General features: G+C 45.8%; 13 protein-coding genes across 13 annotated transcripts; 7 read left to right on the forward strand and 6 right to left on the reverse strand.

Annotated features, from left to right (window-relative positions):
* Positions 1-104: 104 nt before the first annotated feature.
* HPODL_00323 (Guanine nucleotide exchange factor SRM1) lies at positions 105-1,580 on the forward strand (the record flags this gene model as incomplete). Its single annotated transcript, XM_014080269.1, has 1 exon — positions 105-1,580. The coding sequence occupies one exon, from the start codon at positions 105-107 to the stop codon at positions 1,578-1,580; it is 1,476 nt and encodes a 491-aa protein (XP_013935744.1).
* Positions 1,581-1,625: 45 nt separating this feature from the next.
* HPODL_00324 (Imidazole glycerol phosphate synthase hisHF) lies at positions 1,626-3,296 on the reverse strand (the record flags this gene model as incomplete). The annotated part of the gene is made up of 1 exon (XM_014080270.1): positions 1,626-3,296. One exon carries the CDS (start codon positions 3,294-3,296, stop codon positions 1,626-1,628), a length of 1,671 nt encoding a protein of 556 aa, XP_013935745.1.
* A 75-nt stretch (positions 3,297-3,371) lies between these two features.
* HPODL_00325 (Phospho-2-dehydro-3-deoxyheptonate aldolase, tyrosine-inhibited) lies at positions 3,372-4,499 on the reverse strand (the record flags this gene model as incomplete). The annotated part of the gene is made up of 1 exon (XM_014080271.1): positions 3,372-4,499. The coding sequence occupies one exon, from the start codon at positions 4,497-4,499 to the stop codon at positions 3,372-3,374; it is 1,128 nt and encodes a 375-aa protein (XP_013935746.1).
* A 324-nt stretch (positions 4,500-4,823) lies between these two features.
* Positions 4,824-6,794, forward strand: HPODL_00326 (uncharacterized protein; the record flags this gene model as incomplete). The annotated part of the gene is made up of 1 exon (XM_014080272.1): positions 4,824-6,794. One exon carries the CDS (start codon positions 4,824-4,826, stop codon positions 6,792-6,794), a length of 1,971 nt encoding a protein of 656 aa, XP_013935747.1.
* A 4-nt stretch (positions 6,795-6,798) lies between these two features.
* HPODL_00327 (uncharacterized protein) lies at positions 6,799-7,647 on the reverse strand (the record flags this gene model as incomplete). Its single annotated transcript, XM_014080273.1, has 1 exon — positions 6,799-7,647. One exon carries the CDS (start codon positions 7,645-7,647, stop codon positions 6,799-6,801), a length of 849 nt encoding a protein of 282 aa, XP_013935748.1.
* Positions 7,648-7,713: 66 nt separating this feature from the next.
* On the reverse strand, positions 7,714-9,264 carry HPODL_00328 (Protein PNS1; the record flags this gene model as incomplete). The annotated part of the gene is made up of 1 exon (XM_014080274.1): positions 7,714-9,264. The coding sequence occupies one exon, from the start codon at positions 9,262-9,264 to the stop codon at positions 7,714-7,716; it is 1,551 nt and encodes a 516-aa protein (XP_013935749.1).
* Positions 9,265-10,171: 907 nt separating this feature from the next.
* Positions 10,172-13,222, forward strand: HPODL_00329 (uncharacterized protein; the record flags this gene model as incomplete). Its single annotated transcript, XM_014080275.1, has 1 exon — positions 10,172-13,222. One exon carries the CDS (start codon positions 10,172-10,174, stop codon positions 13,220-13,222), a length of 3,051 nt encoding a protein of 1,016 aa, XP_013935750.1.
* Positions 13,223-15,115: 1,893 nt separating this feature from the next.
* On the forward strand, positions 15,116-16,468 carry HPODL_00330 (Origin recognition complex subunit 5; the record flags this gene model as incomplete). Its single annotated transcript, XM_014080276.1, has 1 exon — positions 15,116-16,468. One exon carries the CDS (start codon positions 15,116-15,118, stop codon positions 16,466-16,468), a length of 1,353 nt encoding a protein of 450 aa, XP_013935751.1.
* Positions 16,469-16,471: 3 nt separating this feature from the next.
* On the reverse strand, positions 16,472-16,975 carry HPODL_00331 (uncharacterized protein; the record flags this gene model as incomplete). Its single annotated transcript, XM_014080277.1, has 1 exon — positions 16,472-16,975. The coding sequence occupies one exon, from the start codon at positions 16,973-16,975 to the stop codon at positions 16,472-16,474; it is 504 nt and encodes a 167-aa protein (XP_013935752.1).
* A 51-nt stretch (positions 16,976-17,026) lies between these two features.
* Positions 17,027-17,833, forward strand: HPODL_00332 (uncharacterized protein; the record flags this gene model as incomplete). The annotated part of the gene is made up of 1 exon (XM_014080278.1): positions 17,027-17,833. One exon carries the CDS (start codon positions 17,027-17,029, stop codon positions 17,831-17,833), a length of 807 nt encoding a protein of 268 aa, XP_013935753.1.
* Positions 17,834-17,999: 166 nt separating this feature from the next.
* On the forward strand, positions 18,000-18,368 carry HPODL_00333 (uncharacterized protein; the record flags this gene model as incomplete). The annotated part of the gene is made up of 1 exon (XM_014080279.1): positions 18,000-18,368. The coding sequence occupies one exon, from the start codon at positions 18,000-18,002 to the stop codon at positions 18,366-18,368; it is 369 nt and encodes a 122-aa protein (XP_013935754.1).
* Positions 18,369-18,427: 59 nt separating this feature from the next.
* HPODL_00334 (ubiquitin-conjugating enzyme E2 M) lies at positions 18,428-19,008 on the reverse strand (the record flags this gene model as incomplete). The annotated part of the gene is made up of 2 exons (XM_014080280.1): positions 18,428-18,973; positions 19,006-19,008. The coding sequence occupies 2 exons, from the start codon at positions 19,006-19,008 to the stop codon at positions 18,428-18,430; spliced, it is 549 nt and encodes a 182-aa protein (XP_013935755.1).
* An 88-nt stretch (positions 19,009-19,096) lies between these two features.
* HPODL_00335 (Nuclear migration protein NUM1) lies at positions 19,097-23,919 on the forward strand (the record flags this gene model as incomplete). The annotated part of the gene is made up of 2 exons (XM_014080281.1): positions 19,097-19,237; positions 19,273-23,919. The coding sequence occupies 2 exons, from the start codon at positions 19,097-19,099 to the stop codon at positions 23,917-23,919; spliced, it is 4,788 nt and encodes a 1,595-aa protein (XP_013935756.1).
* Between the last annotated feature and the right edge of the window lie 57 nt (positions 23,920-23,976).

The following is a 23,976-nucleotide window of genomic DNA, read 5'->3' on the forward strand; positions in this document are numbered from 1 at the left end:
TTTAGAAAAAAATTTAATTAGGAAATAAGAAAACGAATTTGCCGTGGCAGAAATACTATCGTTTGATTTCAGTTTTTTTCTTAGTTTCCCGTTGTATATTCATTATGGTGGCCCTGAAAAGATCAAGCGAGACACAGGTGAATGGAACCAAACGTGCTTCGTCAGAAGGTCCAATTGACGCCAAGAGGGCAAAAACGTCGCACTCTTTCCAAGCCTTGAGAGCCTCGAGATTGAAGACAATCAACACGATTCCTGTCCCTAAAACTGATTTGCTTGATGTCTTTGTGTGGGGTTCTGGATCTATGTGCGAGCTTGGCCTTGGACCAGCTGCTAGCACAAAGGAGGTCAAGAGGCCGAGGCTGAACCCTTTTTTGAAGAAAGAAGAGGTCGGAATTGTCGATCTTGCTGTGGGGGGAATGCACACTCTTGCCCTAGATCACCGGAATCAAGTCTGGTCGTGGGGAGGAAACGATTCCGGAGTTCTAGGAAGAGACACCGCCAAATCTGGCGCCGAGCAGCTAAAGGATGCCGACGCTGACAGTGAAGACGAAGACGGTGAATTGAATCCTTTGGAATCGACACCTGCTGTCGTCGAAGGTTTGCCAAAGGATAAAAAAATTGTGCAGCTAGCCGCCACCGACAACTTGTCCGCTGCCTTGTACGAGACTGGTGAAGTTTACGCTTGGGGAACATTTAGATGCAACGAGGGCATTCTCGGATTCAACAAAGATGTCAAGATCCAGCGAAGTCCCGTGAAGATTCCAGATTTCGAGAACATTGTCCAATTGGCTGCCGGAAAAGACCATTTGTTAGGTCTGGACACCAAGGGAGTTGTGTATGCATGGGGTAACGGACAGCAGTACCAGCTGGGAAGAAAGATCTTGGAGAGAACTAGAATGACGTCTCTGGAGCCACGCTCTTTTGGGCTGAAAAATGTCAAAGCTATTGGCTCAGGGGAATTCCATTCTTTTGCCATAACCACCGATGGTAAGGTTCTGAGTTGGGGACTGAACCAATACGGTCAGTGTGGAATCCACGTTGACATTGAGGACGGGGCTGTCGTTTCAAAACCGACCGAGATTGAAGAGCTGACGGGAAAGGACATTGTTTATGTGACAGGCGGAGAACACCACTCGTTGGCTCTATCGTCTTCCGGCGACGTTTACACTTTTGGTCGATTTGACATGAAAGAGATTGGTATCGAGAAGGAGAAGCTCCCAAAAGATGGTGTGATCACCGACGAACATGGCAATGTGAGATCTCTTCCTGTTGCCACGAAACTAACCACTCTTCCTAAATGCAAGGCTGTTGCTGCTGGCTCTCACCACTCGATTGCTGTCACTGAGGACGGTATTGCTTTTTCGTGGGGATTTGCAGACACCTATGCGCTTGGACTTGGAAACTTGGATGAGGACGTTGCCACGCCTACCAGAATCAACAACACTGCCACCAGAGACCACAATATTGTGCTAGTGGGCTGTGGCGGACAGTTCAGTGTCAGCGCCGGCATAAAGCTCTCAGAAGAGGAGGCCAGAAAGAGAGCAGAAAAAATAGAGGAGTTCGAGAAGTCTTTAGATTAGATGTATCATATTATGTATTTTACAAGCATCATTGGTTGTCCCTGCTTATTCCATCTGCTCGTCTAAGCGCACGCACAGACCATGTTCTCTCATGTAGTCCTTGACCTGTTTGACAGTGTATTCGCCGCGGTGGAACATGCCAGCTCCCAAAGCAGCATCGACGGAGGTGTTTTTGAAAACCTGCTCGAAGTGTTCGGGTTTTCCTGCTCCACTGGAAGCTATCACGGGAATTGACACCGCGCTTTTGATCTGGTTTATGAGCTCGAAATCGTATCCGGAGTTTGTTCCGTCCTTATCTATGCAGTTGAGTAACACCTCTCCAGCTCCCAATTTTTCACAGGCCTGGCAGAGTTCGTAGGCACCCAGCTCATGGACTTTACGGCCTCCCTGCGACGTGACCTGGTAATAGCAGTATTTTTCTCCGTGAGGTCCTGGGAATTTAGTCTCAATGCAGTTGTAATTGCACTTGGCAGGATCCGCAATGTACTTTCTCTTTGGATCGACGGAAATCACAACAGCCTGGATTCCATATGCTTTGGATATCGTCTCTATTGGTGTCGTGCCGGTGCATTTGCCGCCGTTGGCATAGAAATTCTCGGCTGCGGTCACTGCGTCGGAACCTATCGAAACCTTGTCTGCTCCGGCACGGAAATACAGACTGGCCACTTCCAAAGCAGGGATGCGAGTGCCGTCTGGGTCTACCACATCCTTTATTCCTCCGCCAACTGTGAGGGGAACAAAACAGGTCCTGGCTGCTAGTCTCAGCACTTCGAGCATAGGAGCGTCTTTCACTGGAGAGTTTCTAAACGATGTGATATTGAGGAAGGTCACCTCGTCTGCGCCTTGGCGATAGTACTTTTCAGCCATCTCCACCGGCTTCCCCAGGTTTCGCACGTCTCCACCGTCACTTTTTTCGCGGACATCGTACTGATCCCCCTTGGTGACAACGAGATCACCATTATCGTTAGTCCTGACGTCCAAACAGGCAATCACACGACGTGTAAGACCCGTAGGGGTCTTCTCAACATCATCAAGGGCCTTGTTGACAATAGTGGTATCTTTTTCCTGCTTCAAAAACGATTCGATCAGTCGGAGCCCAGCAATTCCTGACTTTTCTGGGTGGAACTGCGTAGCAAAAATATTATTCTTCACCACAGCGGCAATGAAAGTCTCCAACCCGTAAGTTGCCACGGCCAAAGTCCAGCCCTCGTTTTGCAACCGGTCGATATCCTCGCTGCTGACGATTCCTGCGTAAGAATGGACAAAATAGAACCTAGAGCCCGGATCCATGGCATACAGTGTCTTGTCGTCCTCTGAGCCCAAAACACGAACACAGTTCCATCCAATCTCTGGCACAGACTTATCTGAGTCGTCAAATCGGCTGAGATCAAGATCCACAAGCCCCAGACCCTGTACTTCTGGGCTCTCTTCTGACCGTTTGAAGAATGTCTGTAGCCCAACACAGATGCCCATGAGTGGGCGGCCACTGTCTATATACTCTATCAGAGGCTCCACAAATCCGCGCGCACGCAGCTCGCGAACGAAATGGCCGAAGTTGCCAACTCCAGGGAGAATCAGCTTCTGGACATGCCTCAGAGAGCCGTCTTCTAGACGTCTAATAAACTCCACCTCATATCCTAGGTGCTCGATGGCGTTCTGGAGTGAGCGTAGGTTCCCACTTTCAAGATCGATCACGTGGACAACCTCCTTTGCCATTGCTGGATATCAATATTTGCAAAATGACTAACTAAATCTTTAAAAAGTTGAAAAATTATACAGTCGTGTACAAATCTATTTTAGGGTCCGGCGAATCTTAACGGCCTCGGCCAGCTCTGTGAGCATTTCCACGGTAGTCTCCCACGACACGCAGCCGTCCGTGACAGAGACACCGTATTTGAGTTCAGACTTGTCCTTAGGAATCGACTGTTTGCCCTCGTTGATGTGAGACTCGATCATAACCCCGATGATTTTATCCTCACCCTTGGCGATCTGTCTGGCCACCTCCTTCGACACCTTTGGCTGGTTTCTGTAGTCCTTGTTGGAATTTCCGTGAGAGCAATCCACCATCAAAACTCCTCCTGGAGGGAGCTTGGACTTGGCTTCGGCAACAGATGCCTCGTCGTAATTGGTGCCCTTCTTGCCACCTCTCAAAATAATAAAGCAGTTATCGTTTCCCTTAGTAGTGGTGATGGCAGCGAGACCATGCTTAGTGACACCCATAAAATGGTGAGGAGATGCAGCGGCCTGGATAGCGTCGATTGCCACATCCAAAGACCCGTCGGTACCATTCTTGAAACCAATAGGGAAGGACAATCCGGAAGCCAGCTCTCTGTGGAGCTGCGACTCCGTGGTACGGGCGCCAATAGCGCCAAAGGACAGGAGGTCAGCGAGGAATTGCGGAGAGATTGTGTCGAGCATCTCAGAACCAATAGGCATTCCCTCGTTGGTTAGCTCCACAAACAGCTTTCTGGAGATCTTGAGACCCTTGTTGATGTTGAAGGTCGTGTCAAGGTCTGGATCGTTGATCAGTCCTTTCCATCCCACAGTGGTACGAGGCTTTTCAAGGTAAGCACGCATAATCACTACCAGTTCCCCAGAAAGCTCATCAGACAGTTTCTTCAAACGTCTGCAGTAGTCCATGGCGGCGACCGGGTCATGGAGGGAGCAAGGCCCAACAACAACCAGCAGACGGTCGTCCTGCTGTTTCACCACAGCGCTGGCCGCTTTTCTTCCCTTGATAACGGCAGCAAGAGACGCTTTTGTTGGAGGCACCTCCTGCTGAAGAAGAGCAGGAGAAACCAGGGGCTCATAGCCAGCGATTCTGACGTCGTCATATTCTTCAGGAGCAGGAGTGGACGAACGGGCTCTTTCGAATTCCAGGAGTTCGTTATTCTTGTGTGATCCGGCTACAGCACTCATTGGAAATAAATGAAAATATTTTAACTGAAAATTATTTAAATGTGTCATGCATATAATTGTCGAGAAAAACACATGGTACAGCACCCTTTGCCAAGGAACCTAAAATGAGTCTGAAAATGGCTCCATAGATGGTCCGTCGTAAGATAATAAGCTGGTATCTGGTATTGGGCTCTCACGCCCCTGGTTCGACCCTCCATACTTAGCACCCCCATTATCATCGTTTGCTACCCTAAAATGTAATGGCTGTGCAGTTTTTCATCCTGTCTGCAAAAAGATCATCTCGTATTCTGCACCTTTGTTTTATAAGTTCCCGTATTTTTCCCAATGGTCTCTTCGGACTCGGTGTTTGACATCTCTGACGATATAGAGCTACACAGAATTGTCAAATCTCGCTCCAACAGCTCGCAGGAATCCACGGAGCAGGGGAGCCAGTTCTCGCATCTCAGCAACGATGGCCCTCTGAGCTCTCCGAAATCTAAGGTCAAAGCCTTTCTGAAGGGCCTTTGGCATGGTCCGGCGCACCCGGTGGATGATCCGCCTCATATCAAGAGCCCTTATGCCCAACAGTTCGAAAACTTTCCGTGCCGAATCTCCAGCTCCTTTCCTACCAAAATCAAGCTTCCCTTCATCCTTCTGTACTACGCTTTTTGGCTAGTGATATTGCAGCAGGCTCTTTCGCCTTATTTGACGGAGCAGCCAGCTTATCAAGATGAGTCTTCGGGCAAATCAATGGATATCATTAGTATTTCTTGCCGCGGAGAGCCGTCGATATGGAAGGGCAAAAATCAGCGATGCGGGCTTGCAGGAGCAAAGTGCGCACCTTTCAATGATAGAGAAGTTGTTCTGCGGTGTCCGGCGCTGTGCGATTCTGAATCTACCACATACTCTTCAATCCCGGTTGGAGATCAGAATATCAAGTACCGAAGCTTTACGATCGGTGGAGGCAGGACCGAAACTCTCGAAAACGACACCCTCTCTTATCCCTATCGTGCGGACTCGTTTCCATGTGGAGCAGCTGTCCACGCTGGCCTGGTCTCGCCCTATTTTGGTGGCTGTGCCAAAATCAGATTCGTTGGACCGCAGTCGGAGTTCCCTGCTAGAGACGGGTCCATAGGTTTTGACAGCTTTTTCCCGGCATCTTATCAGTTTGTGAAAACTCCAAAGTGCCACAACTGCTACGATCCACGAGTTCTTGTCGCCTTTATCAACATTCTGTTGGGTTTGCCCGTGATTTACATGTCAACCAACGGGAGCCTGGCCTTTTGGACCATTTGCATCAGTGGATTTTGGACAATCATTCTCACATTCGATCCACCGCTTGTGGTGAAAGCCCAGGACCCAGAGTCTCTGGCCACGCTCATTTCTCTCGGTTTTGAAAGACTGCTGCCATTGTGTTTCATCCTCTATGTCGTCTGGAAAGCTGCCTGCCAAACAACCCTTAGTCACCCGTCATCGCCCATCTGCAAAACATTGATATGGTACCCGCTGTTTTGGGTCGGAATGCTCAACAACGTCACATTCGACAGGCTCCCAGTAGACCGGCTCACCATAACTGACATCCTTACACAGCCAGGGTCGATTTTTGCAACGCTGGGCATTGTCATGACCATCGCTGTCGGCGCGGTTGTCCAGGCGTACCACTTGTGGAAGGCCGGTAAGTTCCGGATGTACTTCAAGCTATACCTTGGCTTTATTGGAGCTCTGACGGTGCTGGGAAACTTTTCTGGTCTGAACCTCAGAATACATCACTATATCCTGGCTCTGCTCCTTATTCCAGGAACTAACACCAAAGGTATGACTGCAATGTTGTTCCAGGGTGTCTTGCTTGGTCTGTTGGTGAACGGAGTCTCACGGTGGGGACTTGCATCGATCGAGGAGACCGACAGATCATTGAGACGTTCTGATCCGTCAGGAGAAATCAAGCCTCCGGAATTTCTGGGGTACGAGCGCTCGAACTCCAGTGTTTCCTGGCAAATCCGCGAAACAGACAATCCGGCAATGATCAACGGCGAGTTTATCTCGCCTCACGACAAACTTAATCGGTACTCGCTCATCATTAATGACTTGGAGTGGTACAACGGTCCGAATAGCTCTGTGAGCTTGGAGGCCCTTGCTTCCGAAAACGACCGGTTTGCTGAGCTGCTGGGGTACGCTTCTAACCATTCGCAGGAACAGAAACTGTACCTAAGAGTTGGCAGGGCTGGAGGTACCAGGAGAAGTGACTACACGAATGCTGCGGTTTTGAAATATCCATCTGGGGAGTTTGTGCCTCCTAAACCAGGTCTCACTAAATAAATTATTATACACGTCTACTGGTTTTATTATAGGCCGAGATGAAGGACAGCTTTTTGACCATGTCGAGATCTGGGCCGGTCAATTTCAGAGACCCGTAGTTGGACAACTTCTCCCTAATGGTAGTTGGCTTTAAATCCCCAAGATCAAAGCTCTTGAGCTTGAACTTCACATCCGACTTGACATGACTCAGATGAGAAAAAAGATACGAGGTTGCCGACTGTGGTATGGGAGTGGTCACCAATGAGGGGGGCAGAACTTTTATGCTGATAGCTTTGAACTCAAATGTGTTTTTATATGCGGAATGCATGGCGGTCAATTCGATCGGGGGAAATGCAAGAACGCTTCTGTTGTTGGAAGTTGTGCCTTCCGCTAGGACGAATACCACATTATTTTTTAATTTGAACAGGTCCACTGGGTCTGCAGCTTGTGTGGAGAGTTTGGGCTCAGCTAGAGCAAAGCTGAAGGTATCCAAAAATCCATTCAGTTTCCTGAGATTTCCCCTGCTATCTGCGGTGAGGAAAATGCAGTTGCTCGATTTGCTAACCAGGTACAGGACGAGACAGTCCAAAGGAGAAGAAAAGTTGACAAACACCAACTGGCCAATGTCTGGCCGCTTCGAATTGATCAGTTTGGTATTGGACTTCTTGACTCCATCAGCGAGAAACTCGATTTCGCTAACATTGAACGTCACCAGCAGCAACAACCTGATTACCGGCCTGAATAAAAATCCAACAGGCCAGCAGACGGCCGCTAACAAGAACAAAAATACCGACAGAACTGTCTTCAAAAGTGCCAGGATGGGACCCAAGACATATTTCACCAAAACGGGCCTTTTGGCGGGTGGTATGGGCATAAAGGGAGAGATCCCCGTGCCCTTATCTCTCCAATCGCTGAATTTTTCCATTAAAAAATATTTATTTTATACATAGTCCGGAAATGGAGTCTTTAATGTATGGCTGATCTCTGGATAGTAATTAGTGAGCTTGACATAGTAGTCGTGGTAGTTCTGCTCAAAGACCTCTGGGTTAATGCATAGGGCGACCAGGAACGTGATGAAGCCGGAATTAAACGAGTTGAGCGTCACCTTGGCGATGAATAAGCCCAAGAGCAGCTGCACTATAAATGCCAGAATCACAAACTCCTGAGGCAGACGATCAAACAAGGATGTCGTTTTGTAGAGTAGGTAGAAGACGCCTCCGCTCGTCAAAGAGATTAGAATCGAGTACAGCGTCAAGGTCGACTCCACTAAACAGTCTGTCACTAGAACTAGCAGACCTCTAAATCTCAGCAGCTCGTAAGTGTCTTTGGATGACGACAGGTAGTCCTTTCCGTAGAGCGCGAGATATGAAAAGGCGAATTTGTTAAACCACTTGATCCAGAACTCTGCCTGGTCTGCAAGCCATTCGAGTATGGAAAACAGACAGATCAGAGCACAGAATAGCAGTCCATTTTCCTCTTCCTCGTCGCGGCCGTATTGTCTGTTGAGCACTTTTTCCTTTCCAAAGGTGATAATCTGTCTGATTGTGCGCGTAATCGGCACAATTATCGATCCAAAACAGATGCTTCCAAAAGAGTACGTGATGGCTCTTTTGAACGACCCCCAGGCAGGATTCCGCGGCTTCACTGCAGATCGGTGGAAGAAATACCACGACCCATATATTCCACTGATGGTCACGTGAGTGAGATTTTCGAGAACCTCAAATATGTAACAGCCGGTGAATAGCGTGAATAACTCGACTGCAAGGGTGGTGTTGGACACACAAACGTCATTGCCGTCCTCGTGTGGACAGTTGGCGTCGTCTTGTTTGAGGCGGTCGTAAGCGATGATTGCGGCGAGCACAAAAAAGCCCAGAGAGCATATGCCTGAAACAATGGAGCTCAAGCATGAAACCACTAGTGTCGAGGGATAATCTGCCATGGTCTCTATGATAATGCGAAACACCAAGCTAGTGAAGCTCAGATTTCTTCTGATCGATGCCAGGTACCATATTTGGAAAAATCCCACAAAGAGAACGATTCCTGCTGCTCCTGGTTTTCCCGTTGCAAACAGACTGGTGGCGAGCCCAAACATCACTAGCGGAAGAAGGAAGTAACCTGCGAGGACAAAAAAGAGCGGATAGGCCCACACCAGTACAAGCAGCACCACAGAGCAGACTATTGGGATCACAAAGGCTGAGACCACCAGAGGCCACAAAGACGGGTTTGCGGCGGCCTGTATTTGAAGGATGTATTCATGGTTCTTGATGTTCTTTATGCTGTGGCTCGCCATAATGCCGAATAGCACCAGTGTGGCAAAAAAGATTAAGGTAAACACCTTGTCATGGTATTTTGGCGAAGCAATCTTGAACGACTCCTCGAAACTGTCAGACTCCACAGGCTCCTTAGGTTTTTCAAAAGTGTACTCATATTCGGGAGGCTCTTCCTCCGATTGGAAATAGGGAGGCGGTAAAAGGCGTGAACTCTCTGACATTGTATTTATTGTCAGGCTTAAACTTAAGCGTAGCTATCGAAACGATTCCAATGTTGTGACTTAAACTGTTGCCTAAATACAGGTAAAACCGGAAATATTGGATTTCTTCTGGGAATATTTGATTTCCTCGTCGGAAACATTTGAATAGTGCGTCGGTAAAAATTGTATCGTGATTTGAGTCATGTGATGACAATATTTGAATGCTCGCTCGGTATCTTTTGTATCTAGAATTGTACTTGAATTGTATTATGTGGGAACAACAATTGGATTTCCACAAAATAGACTTAGACCAGTATTGATGCAAGGTGGCCAGTATTGGGCGCAGGTGTTTTGGTATTGTGTATTCCCTTCCTGCATTGTGTTGTTCCACCGAAAGATTTACTCAGCGATCAAAAATGATTGATCGATAATTGTTTTGTTTATTTGTTTTGGTCAACAAATGTAATGGAAATGGCCTATAAATGATGTAGGATTGAATGGATCTAGTCCAGTGATGGACTACCCAAAGGTTCGTTGCAAAGATAAAGGGCTGACCAGCCCGCCGAACAAGGACACCGAGGCGGGAGCGGTGAGAAAACTGTCTATTGAAAGAAAGATTGGCAAAGGAAGTCGGGCGAATTCTAATGCATCGGCCTCATCATCTAGGGTTGGCACTCCACGGAGGACGAGATCGATGACTAAGGCGATCGAGAAAGCTTCGGAAACGTGGCAAACGGGAGGAGACCCCCAAACACCGGTAAGAGGTCCATCAAAGCAGCGCGATTGGGAAGACAACGAACGCCTAAATTCAGGTGAATATTGCTTACAGTCTCCTTTGGAGGCGAAAAGTATAGTGTTTCGTTCAGAAGGGCAGCAGAGTGCTCCTTCGACTCCGCCAACCAGAACGCCTTCGTCGAGAAAAAGGTCAATGAGCAGGAAACTGAAAGAGTCTCTGGAATCAGGTCCGGAGCTCGGGGACGTGGGAAGCTCTCCAAGATCTAAATCACAAAGTCTTAGGCGTAGGGTTTCTTCAGGCCGCCTCCGGCAAGCAAGATTTTCTAACTCAGGAGACCCTGCGTCGCATCCTAAGTTACCTGAACAGCTGGATAGTCTCCCCAAAGAAGAGGTGAATGCTTTGGATCTGAACAATGAGCCAATAGCTTCGCAACAAGATCATGATCACGAAGACTTCACATGTGATGGCCCGAAAGTCATGGATATGCGGGATGCACCGACAGAGCCAAGAAAACCGATGTTGGACTCGAATTGTACGATTGACAATCATGCAAAAACTGATACTTGTCCTAAGCTTGAGACTATCGATTTACCAATTGAGATTCTGAGCGAGACTAGAATTGGCAGCAGCCCATTAGCCGATGGGACAAGAGAAGCCGAAACCAATTCGATTGAAGTGTTCCCATCGGCTACCCCGACGAGCGACACTGAACACTCGAGAGGGCCCCAAGAAGAAGAGCAAAAAACTGTTTTAGGCCTTGGTAAATATTCGGGTGGCTTTGTGGATGATGATTTTGTGCTACATCCAAACGACAAATTTGAGTTGACATCCATATTAGTTCCCACCTCAAAGCTTGCAGAGTCAAATAACGGGAAAGAGGCCTCAACTGAGAAATTCGAGAATGAATATCCTGGAATAGAGAAGCTTACTGAAAGTAAGTCAACTAACGAGAGCGAAGCAATCAATATTGAGAGTGCTAAGCAGGAGATAGCCACCGCTGTGAAAGACCCAATCCGCAATTCTGATCCAGGATGTTCTGATGTTGGCTTAGCTGGGCCCGTCGAAAGTCGTGCCGAGTTAGATAAAGAACCGACTGGACCAAATGAGAATTCATCTAGACCAATTGAACCAGTGGAAGGCACAATTACGCCACCTAGTTTTTCAAATGTGCCCCAGGAACCTGTTCACAATGATGTAATTGCAGATCGATGCGACTCCCGAAGCTACTCCTTGCAAGGTTCTATTATGGCTAGTTACCATGATGAACCAAAGAATTCGAAGATCCCTGATTCACCAGATTCAACTTCTACAGTTGTACATCATCCTCTCACCGTGTCGGATAGGTGTTCAGAATTGAATAAAAAAGACAGGCAAGTGCCAAAGCTGAAAACAGTGAACGTCACCAATAATCCCTTTTATGTTCCAACTGGTGCTCGATCTGACATGACAGACAGGAGACGCAATCACTCCTCTGGTAATAATCAGGGTCAGAAAGGTCTGCAACAGGCTGATCTTGAACTTCATGACGCTCTCACCAATTTTGGCGCATCATACATGACTCAGTATAGAACACCAGCTCCTTCACTTGATATGAAGTCAGTTGACTGGGATGCTATGAGTGGTATATCTTTTACTGGCTCAAGGGCTATGATTGACACACAATCTCAGCATTACCCGTCTTACTCTTACCCAGTTCTTGACCCGCGTGATCATCGTGCGGTAAATCACTATGAAGGATGCGTTCCCCTCGGCGATGATCCGTACAGAGCAGAGCAGATACCAGCAAAAAGCTTTAGTTCCAGCAGTAGGTACTCTAGTGGGGTCAAGAAAGAAGAATCTGATGAGTTTCATGATGAGAATCAACCGCCTTTCCTCTTCGATCCGAACAAGGTGGAAGATTTTAATGGTGGAGACCCATCGAAGAAACGTGGCGGTGGAACCAAAGGTAGAACTTGGAACCGTCAAGAATATAGTGATAGAGATCGGCAACAGTTTTTTGATTTGTGGTTGTCTACTGTGCCACGGAATGCAAAGGCAGCAGCCGAAGCTCTAGGAATCAGGTACACTACTGCGTCGAATTGGATTAAGCAGTTTCGCGACAATGGGCAGGAAGAAATACCCATGGGTGGAATACTTGGCAGGCCGTATGCTAACCCATTGACTGAAGAGCATGAAACGCATATCATTTCCTTCTATAAAAGAATTACTCAAGAGAAAAGGGCCATGAAACTTGATGAATTGCTCGATGAGTTGACAACCCAGTTTGAGGATCTTAAGCTTTCCAAGACAGGCTTGAGAAAACATTTGAATGATATGAATTTCAAGTATCAACGCTTGAGCAAGCATGCTGAAAATCGAAACTCTCCGGCAACCATAGCCTACAGGCAGAAGTGGATTGACTATTTGGATCAGTCCGGTGCAAACTATACACGTAATTGTGTGTTTATTGATGAAGCTGGATTTGATGAAAATATGAAGGACAATTTCGGCTGGGCTTTCAAGGGTTCCCATCCTGTTGTTGACATTAAGAACAATGCACCGGCATTTACGTTATTTGGCGCAATCTCACACGAGGGAATAGTTGATGTCCAAGTGAAATATCCAAAGAACTCCAAAGCCTGGCACGAATGTGTCATGCAATGGGAACACCACATTAATACGGATAAACCAAATGATCCAGAACCAGGTTGTGCCGAGGAAAATGCAGGCAGCTCCCAAAAATCTCCTAGTAAAGCAAGTAAAGGCAGGCCTCCAAGAAATACTAAGGCATCCAGAGCTCGGGCGGCAGACAAAGCGAAGAGAATGACCATGGCAGGGAACAAAGAACTGGATACATCCTTACCTGGAAGTTCCAAAGATCACTTCATGTATTTCTTATGGTCATTGATGGATAGGTTGCGCCATAACTCAACGTTCAATCAACGGTGTTTTTTCATTCTGGATAATGCCCGGATTCACAAAGGAGGTGAGATCACAGATATGATCAAAATGGCCAACCAGAAGTATGATACAGGATTTGAAGTGCTTTATTTACCGCCCTACTCTCCGGAGCTGAATCCAATCGAGAATATTTGGTCGATGATGAAGAGAAACTTTGCAGACACAAGACGGAGCAAACTGGTGGATCGATTGGCTTGCTCACAAAATGGAATCACTCCTGAAATTGTTGCAAAGACGGTGAAGCATGCTACAAAGTATTTTGATCACTGTCGTCAGGGTATTCCTCTTAAGAACTTGCATTAGTATTGAAATGCATCAAGATTGACCTTCAATTGGAACCAATAAAAATGCAAAAGCAATCAATAAGGTGTCAAACAATGTTCAAATGCACACAATTATACCACAAATCTATTTCAAATCTTAGCCTATCCCATTTAGTACTTAAATACTGCTCATTTGCTATATAATTCAAATACATATGCTGTTCAATACACCACTCACAATTCAATCAGTAATCCAAAGCAGCTCAATAATCTAAACCTTGCACCATATCTTAATCAAATCTAATCCAATTTCCAGTACAATTTATTTTCTTCTTCAATAAACGTCTAATTTAGGTTCAATGATAATTCAAATGTCATTCAATTCCTATCGAAAATCACAATAATGTGATAAAGCACCAACATTACTAATGCAATTGTTAATGACTGGTACATTTTTGTAATAAATTACTAGCATTATGAGCGCAATTCTTGATGAATATTACAATTTTGTGACAAATCAGGACCATTATTACCACAAATCTTGACGAATTGTCCATTTTTGTGATAATTCAATAACATATCTGGTACAATTCTTTGTTAATAATACAAATGTGATTTAAATCAGGAACATTACTGGTACACTTCTAGACGGCTAGTCCAAATTTGTGATAAATCAATAGCATTACAAGTACAATTTTTGATCATTTTTATTGTCTTACCCAATTATATCACAATAATAGTGCATATTTGATCCAAATCAAATACAAAAGTCTAACAATTTTAGGAGATTAATCAATATCAATACAATTCTAACACAATTTGATGACCATTTCTTGCTCAGAAAGCAAAGGAAACTTATTTTAGGTACATTATCTGTTCAATAACACGTACTCAATGCATTTGATTCGCATTTTGTGGGTATTTTGCGTACAAAGATCATTCAATTCAGATACAAATCTGTCCTGAAGCTTCAAAAATGTACGTAATTTTCAAACCAGTCACAATTGAGGTACAATCCCAACACAATCTGGTTATAATAAATTCTTATCTGTTCAAAATGTGTCTATAAGGTATCCAATTCGCATTCAAACCTTGCATTTAATGCAATGAACCTCCAATATACATCCAATTCCACTTGATCATGTCACATTTTGGGCACAATCGAACCACAATACTATATGAAGTCTCAATTACAGCTCCATTGGTGCATAATTCCAATACAATCTTACTTCAAATTTCATTATTCGCTATAATGGACATGCATTTGCTGGCCAATTGTCATTCAATTTCATTCAATTGAGCTCCAATATATGACAATACTATAACATTAGTTGTCTAAAAACATGAACTCGTGCAATTTGGTTGCAATTTTAAGCCTACATCAAATATATAACATACCCAGCTAGATACTTATCAGATCATCATGTTCTGTGAGCCTTACCATCCATAGACAGCAGAAAAGCAGCTCAATCGTCTCCATTTGGAATTCATTTTGATTAATGTCTTAATTCTATGTTAATTTGTGTCTATATATTGATCGATAGATCACAAAGCTGCACAAATTGCATGCAATCTTTTCTATGTAGATCTAATGCATACCTCACATATGCAATCCAGCTACAATGTGGATGCAATAGTATCAGACACCAATCCAATTTCAATACAATTCGAGATACAAAAGATACCGAGCGAGCATTCAAATATTGTCATCACATGACTCAAATCACGATACAATTTTTACCGACGCACTATTCAAATGTTTCCGACGAGGAAATCAAATATTCCCAGAAGAAATCCAATATTTCCGGTTTTACCTGTATTCCCAGAAGAAATCCAATATTTCCGGTTTTACCTGTAATTAAATTAGAAAATTAATTTCTGGAAATTCTTTTGTGTCAAGCTCTAAAAATTAGAGCAGCTAGAACTTAGATCTATGGATCCAACAGCTTCGCCGGTCCACTGCCGCTTCCGATCTGACCAGCTGGATCTTCTTGCAGCATACGCAAACCCGGAATATGGTTCCATGGCACCGTCGATGCTAGTCGAGGGCCCTTCTTCCTCAGGCAAGACGTACACTCTGCGCAAGTACTTTGAACATTTGCAGCGAAATGGGCAAATACTGTTTTCAGAAATCCAATGCGAATACTGTCTCACGCGCAAAACCATCTTGCACACAATTCTGCGCAATTTGATCAATTTACTCGATATCAATGTCCAGCAGTCCGCCGAAATGATCGGTAAATGCGATGGACTTGGAACTTTTGTGGAGGTGCTGAAACAGATTGAACACATATACATCACTATGTCCGAGGGCATACGACATCCCCCCGTGGTTTTTGTGCTTGATCGCGTGGAAAGATTGCTTCCAAATGAAAACCCGTCAGAGCTCTGTACAGCGCTGTCGAGAGCCCATGAACAGAGTCCAGCTCTAAACTTATTCACGTTTGTCTACGTGGTGAACCGCAGTGACTCGCTAAATATTCAAACTCTGGCACTGCCTACCATCGCTTTTACATGCTATTCCATTAACCAGATCAAGGACATCTTGCTTGACCGGATAGCCGATTCAAGCCCATCATTTCTTCCTCCCCTCCAGTTCAAATCTTTTGCTCGACAATTTCTTGACATCATATTAGACACATACACATCATATTTTGGTATGGATATTGGGATCATGGTTCCTGTGCTGGCAAAGCTGTGGCCGATTTTCATCAACCCGGTCAATGAGCTCGGGCGCATCGAGAACGGCACCAATGACGTGCTCACCACTTTTCAGCGGAATAAATCATTGCTGCAAAGCGAGCAGGGTCTCCTGGACGACCTGGCCAGTGCTGACATTCCGTCAAGCGACCTGCCCAAGAAGACCAAGTACATTTTGATTGCAGCATACCTTGCATCTTACGACGACCCCAAATACGATCTAATTTTGTTCTCGAAACAGAGAGAAGCGCGCTCGAACAGAAAAGTTCGTCATTCCAAGAAGAAAAGCACTAAATCAAGCGACCAGTTGTCTTCTCGGATGCTCTCACCACAGGCTTTCACGCTCGAGCGGTTGTTGGCTATTTTGCATGCAATATATGACGAGAACTGCGAGGAGCCTCTATTAAACGACGTAGAGCTCTTATCGGAACTAGCCACGCTCTCGACGCTCAAATCTATCATGAAACTGAAACTAGGCGACACCATCGGAGGCGGCACCAAATGGAAATGCAACGTCAACTGGAGCGTTATCAAGAAGTTCTCGGACGAAGTGGGATTTGAAATAGAAAATTTCCTGATAGACTAGATCTCACCATTCATCTTTCTTCTCTGTTTGTATCGTTCCTCCCACCTTCATTGCGATCTCCTCAATATCGTTGTAGTTTTCACTAAAAATGGGACAAACCGATCTCATTTTTGTGCGGACCCGCTTGAGAACGTTATCATATTTTTCGACGTCGGAATCGTTATTGGTAACTTGTGCTCGACCGTTCTCAAAGAGAGTGTCAATAAGCATTTGCAACTCAGTTAGACTCTGTAAAATCTTGGGGTACTGTCTAGGTTTACCCTTGTCGTCCGTTGTAGCACCGGCGTTGATTTTTTGCTGTGTCTGGTTAATCCATATTGCGACTAATGCTTTATACTGACCGAGAACCAGAAGACGCTGGAAACCGGTCTGAATCCCAAGTTGCTTTCCTTCCAAAAACTGCTGTTTTGAGCCCTCCAGTTGCCCTTCGAGGAACCCTTCCTGGTAGTACTGGTTCTCAAGGTTCAGCAGCGAATCGAAGTCTATGTCTTTTTGTTCGCAGGGCATCGCGATGAATAATTTTTTCGATTTATGTCCGAACTAAAAAGACGGCGCAGACTGAGACAGGTCAAAACAGATGTCTACGGATCCGACTCAGACAGCGAAAATGATAAGGGAAAGACGATGGACATGGATGCCTTTGGCCAAGAGCTGGAGCTCGATTCGAATGAGAGTGTAGAGGAGGAAGACGATCAGGAGGTCAAAATTGAGGCATTCAACCTTAAACAGGAGACGGAGGAAGGGGTATTCGATCAAGACGGCAATTATGTGCGGACCAAGGAAGAAAGCGAAGACGAGGATTGGCTAGATGAGGTGAAAAAAGAAGACATAAAGAAAGCTCGTGCAGCCGAATTGCGACAGGAGGAGGAGAGGCGGAAACAGGAAGATGACAAGGCTCGGCGATTGCGGTCTGCCAACGTAAACGAGGTTATAGAAAATCTTTGTGAGCTGATGGAGCCCGCGGAAACTGTGGTAGAATTGCTACAACGGCTAAATGGTGAGTCAAGAAGGCTAAGGAAAAAAGGTCAGAAGGAGCACGAAAAACATGTGCGGGAGCAAATTACGCAGGTGATGAGCGCCATTGAGGTGTTGGAAGATGGCTTTTCAGAAATCTACGAGGTGTCAAGAGAGGAGCTGATGCGGAAGTTGCCCACTGCCCCGGGTTCTGAACGCAAACGCAAAAGAGAGGACGAAAGTGCCAATCAGTGGTATTATCGATGGCCCGGACAGGAAGAAATTTATGGCCCCTATGACTCAGCCACAATGGAAGCATGGCGCGAAGCATATTTTATCGATAACCCGGTCGAGTACCGGAAAGGGAATGAACCATTTAGATTGCTCGATGATTCCACAATGTTCCTGTAATGGACCCCCGTATTTCCGATACGATTACCTAATTAAGAATGCTGTCCGGGGTACAGGAATTGACACCATTTTTTAAATTTCGGTTGCACGGGGCGCACGCCCCGTATCCCCGTGGTCAATTTGGTATCCTGCAGATTATGATATAAAAGCGTGGCATATCCTTGTGATGATAAGCAAGATGACTCCTAAGTGTATTCTCAACCTCAATACCGCTTCCAGATGTTTTGTTAAACTCCAGGGAACGACAATTCCAACAAAGTCGTTCGCCTCTTTCAGCAGATCGCAATATTCCTACGCTGACAAGTACAACCAGAAGGACCTGAACAAGACTCCTGAGTTCAGAGAGACTGTCAGCAATAACGGCGGGGCCGGCCTTGTCGAACATTCTTCTATGACGATTATCAAGAATGCCGGTGACGCTCATCCTTCTTACAACGACCATATCTCTGCCCACAATGGTTTCACGCCGCTTGTGTCGGGCAGCGGCGCAGTCAGTGGACATGGATTTATTTCGACGGGCGATATTCAGGAATAAATGCATGATTTAGTTAACGAGATTTATATAATGATGAATACGTATTCATACCGCTTATCTCACAAGTATCTTCTGTCTGGGTAGTCTACCACTTTATCGAATTTCTCGTCGCCCACATATCCTCCTGCCATAGCGTTCAGAACATGCCTCTTGAACTGGGCAGGGTATTTTGACAAGTCGTTGGCGGCGTCCTTGTTCAGGGGATCGTTGGCGTTTGGCTGCAAGAACAGATGCAGAATTCCAGCAAACACCAACTGCAGAGTCAGTGTTGGTTTCCAGTCGTTCCGCAGAATGTTGAGACAAACATGGCCCTCCAGATCGATGTTGGGATGGTATATTTTTTGCAAGCATTTGAATTCTGGAGCTCGATTAGGATAGTCTTCTGGCACCTCGCAGACAAACTTGAATTTACCGCCTTGGTAGAGTCCTTCGTTGGGACAGACCTCCAGGTCGATTCTCATTGGATTTGCTTCGTCATACTTGATGCTTATTCCAGGTATCTCCTCGTACTCTTGTAAATCTTTTTTAGCACGGATATATGCCACTGGAACAGACTGCGAGACAGGTTTGTTGGCCTGCTCTTTCTGTAGCTTTTTCAGTTTGAGCTGGTGTTAGTGCCTTGAATCCAACTACTTACCATTACAAATATCGACTTCCTATTTTTCGGTGTAAGGTTTATTTATTAATTTACTATTTTGCTATAAACAAACATCAGATCAGACGAGACTATGTCATCCAAGAAAAACTTGTCTAAAGGCAAGTCATCGGCCAGTGAACTGAAGGCCCAATTCAAGGACCTTCAGCAACGGCTGGGGAAAAACTCTGACTCTGCCACGATCGAGACGGATCCAGCTACGAGAGGGAGGAAAGTAAGTATCACGTTCTCCACCAGCTAACCATATAGCGTGACAGTTTAGGTCTTGGGGCGCAATCACTTTCCGAACGGCGTCCACTATCGGGCGTTGATTTTCTGAGTGACCTGAGTGACGGCCTTTTAGTGGAATCGCGTCGTCTCAACCATGAAAACACACAATTAAAAGCACAATTATCTGATTTACAGGATAAATATACCCAAACTTCCCAGCAACTACTCAATTTACAAGTGTTGAACAAGAAACTGAGCGAAAAGGAGGAGGAGTCCAGTGACCGAATTTGGGAACTCGAAACACAACTTAGCGATCTGCGAGACAACTCAGTGAAGCTACAGCAGATGTACGAAAAAACGAGCAAGGACAAGTCTTCAAGAGATGTAGAGCTGGAAAACTTAAGGGCGCAGCTTGAGCTTTATCAGGAAAAGCAAACGGTTCTGGAAAAGGAGACCACAACCAAGCTATCGCAGTTGAATGCCACGATTAAGGAGCTGAAACAACGCAATTCCGATCTGAACGATGAAAACGACGAACTGCACCAGAAAGTGCACAAGTTGTCGGTCCCAAAGAATAAACAATTAGATATACCTCCTGCTAATGACGAGAACGCTGAATTTGAGAAGTACGACGAATCGTTGTTGATCGACCCTTCGCTGTCTCCAATTCGTGAAATATCTCCAAACACGATGCTTGAATCTGACACGGCCAGTCTACAAAAAGCACAAAAGACGATCGTCAAGCTGAAACAGGACCTTGCCAAGCTGAAGGCGGAGAAGGAAGAGTTGAAGAGAAAGCAGACCAAATCACCGAAAAAATCGGCCAGACGTCAATCTGTCGCCGAAAGCGATGAGTGGGACGACTTCGACAAAAGCATTGCCGCGAATAACACAGCCAGGGACTCGGAATATTCAAATTTACAAATGCTTGAAGACGAGCTGGGAAGTCTTTCGGACGAATACGATGAGATGGAAACTTCGCAGATAAAATACCTCGAAAAATACGCTTCTAAGCATGGACTAAAGCTCGTGCCTGAATCTAGCGACAAGACATCTGACAGATCCATCATTGAGGCCTCTACAGGATACGACATTGTTGCTTTGCCTAATGACGCCAATGTGCACTCTCCAATTGAGCAGCTGAAACAAAGGTGTCATGAGCTGGATATGGTGCCGCTGAAAACAAGCGAGTACGAAGAGCTGGTGAAGAGATCCAATTACGACACTATCGACACAGATAAGTTGGACAACGTTGGTCTTACAGTTCTTCCTTTACTTGAGTTCAAAGCACTCGAAGGGAAGGCCAATAAGTTCGAGACTGTACAGGCTGAGATCGAACAACTTCAAAATCAGCTGGAAAACCCAGGTGCAGAATTTATCAACAAAAAGGCCAATGAGATGGGGCTAACGACTCTTCCTGCTGAAGATTTCGAAAAGCTAAAGGCTGCATTGAACACCAAAACCATTGAGCTGAATACAGTGCAAGAAAAATTAAGACAGGTTGAAAAGAAATTGGAGACTCAAGCGACGTCACTGGAACAGTTGCAAAGTGGAGCAAAGAGCCACAATATGGCTCTTTTGCCGGCTGCAGAACACAGAGAGCTGCTTGCAAAGGTCAAGGAACAGCAACAAGATATCGAAGCATTCAAGGGAGCTCTCAAAGCTGCAGAGGACAAGCTTGCCTCTCCAGACGTTTCTTTTATCAAGGAGATGGCAGGAAAGAAAAATCTGGTCGTCTTGACGTTTGAGGAAAACGAAGCTATCAAAGCTGTGAGCACTCCTGTAAATAGCCCTGTGAAACGGAACATTGACTCTGGAAGTCCAACCAAACGCCATGCTACTCTGGCCACTGACGGAACTGTCGAGATTGCTGCTTCAGCTTTACGTTCTCTTCAACAAACCGTGGAAAATCCAACACTTCCATATCTTAGCAGCAAGCTTTCCAACTTGGGCTATAAGGCTCTATCCATTAATGAGTACGAATTGCTTGTGGCCAAATCCTCTTCCAGTGGAGTTAACGTTTCTCCACGTAAGCAAAGGGCCCTTGAGTCGGCGGAGACAGTCGAGTCTCTGAAAAGACGGTGTGCGGAACGAGGGTTGGTTGTTTTGTCCAAGTCGTCCTATGAAAGCATTCTTGTGTCCTCGAAAAGATCGCTTACCCCGGTGGAGCTGCTTGAAAGAGTCGACAAGTCGGGCATGGTTGCCCTCAAGAAGAAAGACTATCAAGAGCTCTTAAAAACTTTTGGTTCTCTTGGCCCTCAGTTTGAGGAGCCAGTGAAGCAAATGAAAAAGGCTGGCCCTCAGCACATTGGGGCTTCTCTCAATGAGCTTAAGCTGCTTGCTGATCAACAAGCAAAAATTTCTGCATCTTATGACTCGCCGCCTGTTTCGTTCTTGGTACAAAAAGCCAGGGATGCAGGCTACAAAGTATTGAGTGAGAAAGAGTACAAAGAGCGGAAAGTTGAACCATCTGCTGAAGAATGCCGTGAGATTGCTGAAAAGCATAACTTTGTGTTGCTTGATTCAGAGGAGCATAAGGAGCTTTTGTCGCTGAAAAATAGTGCGGCGCATCCCTCCAAAGATTTTGTCTCCAAGCTTGCTGCTGCTGCTGGACTGAGCGTTTTAGAGACAGGGGAGGCAAAGAGACTCTCCAATCCTTCAAAGTCACAAGTTATACAATTGGCCAAACAACACTCCCTGGTGATACTGGATAGTCAGGAGCATGAAAATATGCAACAGGAGTTAAAGAAGTCGAAAGATGCTCTTAGCGAGCGTAGCCAACAGGTGGCAAAACTCGATTCTCAAGTTAAGCAGCTGCAAGAGCGAATTAACAGGCCGACAGTCGAATTTCTGCAGAGTGCTGCTGCCAGGCTTAATTTCGTCTTGGTGGCTAAGAATGAAAACGACAAAAAGGAAAACCAGCTGAAAGTCTCCTCTAAGCTCGAACAAGAAGTGTCCAAGTTAAAGTCACAGGTGGCAACATTGTCAGCAAAGCTCAAGGAGACAGAAACTAGTGATTTCGCCAGATCGCAAGCTGCCAAATACGATCTTGTGGTCATGCCTATCTCTGAAAAAAAGCAAAAGGACGATGAACTCAGCCATTGCCAAAAGCAGTTGAGTGATAAGTCCAAGGTCCTGCAGACGATCCAGAAACAAGTGCAGGAGCTGACAAAACAACTGACCGACACTAGAAAAGAGCTGGACTTGCAGAAAAAGACCCCTCCTTCTCTCGAGGTCGCCCAGTCAGTTGTGACCAAAAGTGGGCTACTCTGTTTGTCGAAAGCAGAGTTAGACCAGCTTTCGCAAGCTAAATCACGTGAAACTGTCTATGTGGATGCTCCAAGTGAACCACACGACGCCAAAGATCGCACAATGAAAGAAGAAGAGTTGAAGGAGCATGCCTCCAAGCTTGGATTCGCGCTTGTTCCTGTTGGACAGAAGAGACAACCCCAAAGATTGGACGTGCACAAGCTCAAAGAACTTGCCAAATCACACGGCTTGGAGACCATAGAAGCTTCCAAACTGCGAAAGCTTCAGGAGAGTAGCAAGATCGATCTTCCAACGCTTCATGCGGCCGCCAGATCTTTGGGCATGACCGTGGTTGATCCTAAAGCAGCTCCAAAAAGAGCTGACCTGAGCCAAGCAGCAGGCAAACTGGGTCTGAAACTCATGAGTTCATCAGAAATCGAAGCACTGAGGAAAAGGCCGATCACTTCAAAGGATCTCGCTGCCAAAGCTGCCGAACTTAAGCTCAAGCTTGTGCCTGAGAACGAACACGGCAACTTGAAGAAGCCCGTTCTTGATAGCGATCTCAAACAGATATGCAAGTCGAAAGGATACATGCTCATTCCAGAGTCCAAATTTGTGGCCACTACAGTTTCGAGGACTGTGGATGAGTCCAACATCGTCGTCGTTCCTTCCACCTACTACAATAAATTAATTAGAAGCCATGCCTGGTACAAAAACCACAAGACAGAAGTTGATGAAAGTGAGAAACCAGCCACGACGGTTTTGGAAGAGGACGAGCCAAGTGTCTTGTCTGCAGAAGCTATTAGACAAAGACAGCCGCTGTCGCCTGGTATTTCAATGAGCCACCTAGCTAGACACGCCACCACGTCTACTGTTCAGACGACGGGCACTTTCAAGTTCACTAACCAGGAAATGATTGCCGCAATTACTCAAACGATCATTGGAGAATATCTTTATAAATACTACAGAAAGCTCGGTCCGCTGTCTTCTCTCTCTGAAGCCAGACACGAAAGATACTTCTGGATTCACCCTTACAGCCTTACGCTTTACTGGTCTGCTGCCAATCCTATACTTGGTGATCCATCCGAAAACAAAATCCGGGCCCTGGCGATTAGCAGTGTCGAGTCCGTTGAGGATAATAATCCACTACCTCCTGGATTGTACCACAAAAGCATTCTTGTTCACTCTGTCGACAGGACGATCAAAATTACCTGTCCGACCCAAAAGCGACACAGTATTTGGTTCAACTCGCTAAGATATTTGATCGACAGGAGTGTCGATGAAAACATAAACGAAGACCCAGAAAACCAGTACGAGATTTCTTACGCATTAGACGACCGCGTGGAAAACGAAAGAAATGGACGTGGGCAGCCGCCATCAAGAAGCCTGACGACGAAAGGACTGTTTGGCAACATCATGCCTGCCAAAAAGGACTAACATGGTTGGATATTTGCTAGCTGAAAAAGGTATTGGGACTCATTAAACGAAGGTAGC

Source organism: Ogataea parapolymorpha, chromosome III (assembly GCF_000187245.1).
Source record: "Ogataea parapolymorpha DL-1 chromosome III, whole genome shotgun sequence".
In the NCBI taxonomy this organism is placed as follows: Eukaryota; Fungi; Ascomycota; class Pichiomycetes; order Pichiales; family Pichiaceae; genus Ogataea; species Ogataea parapolymorpha.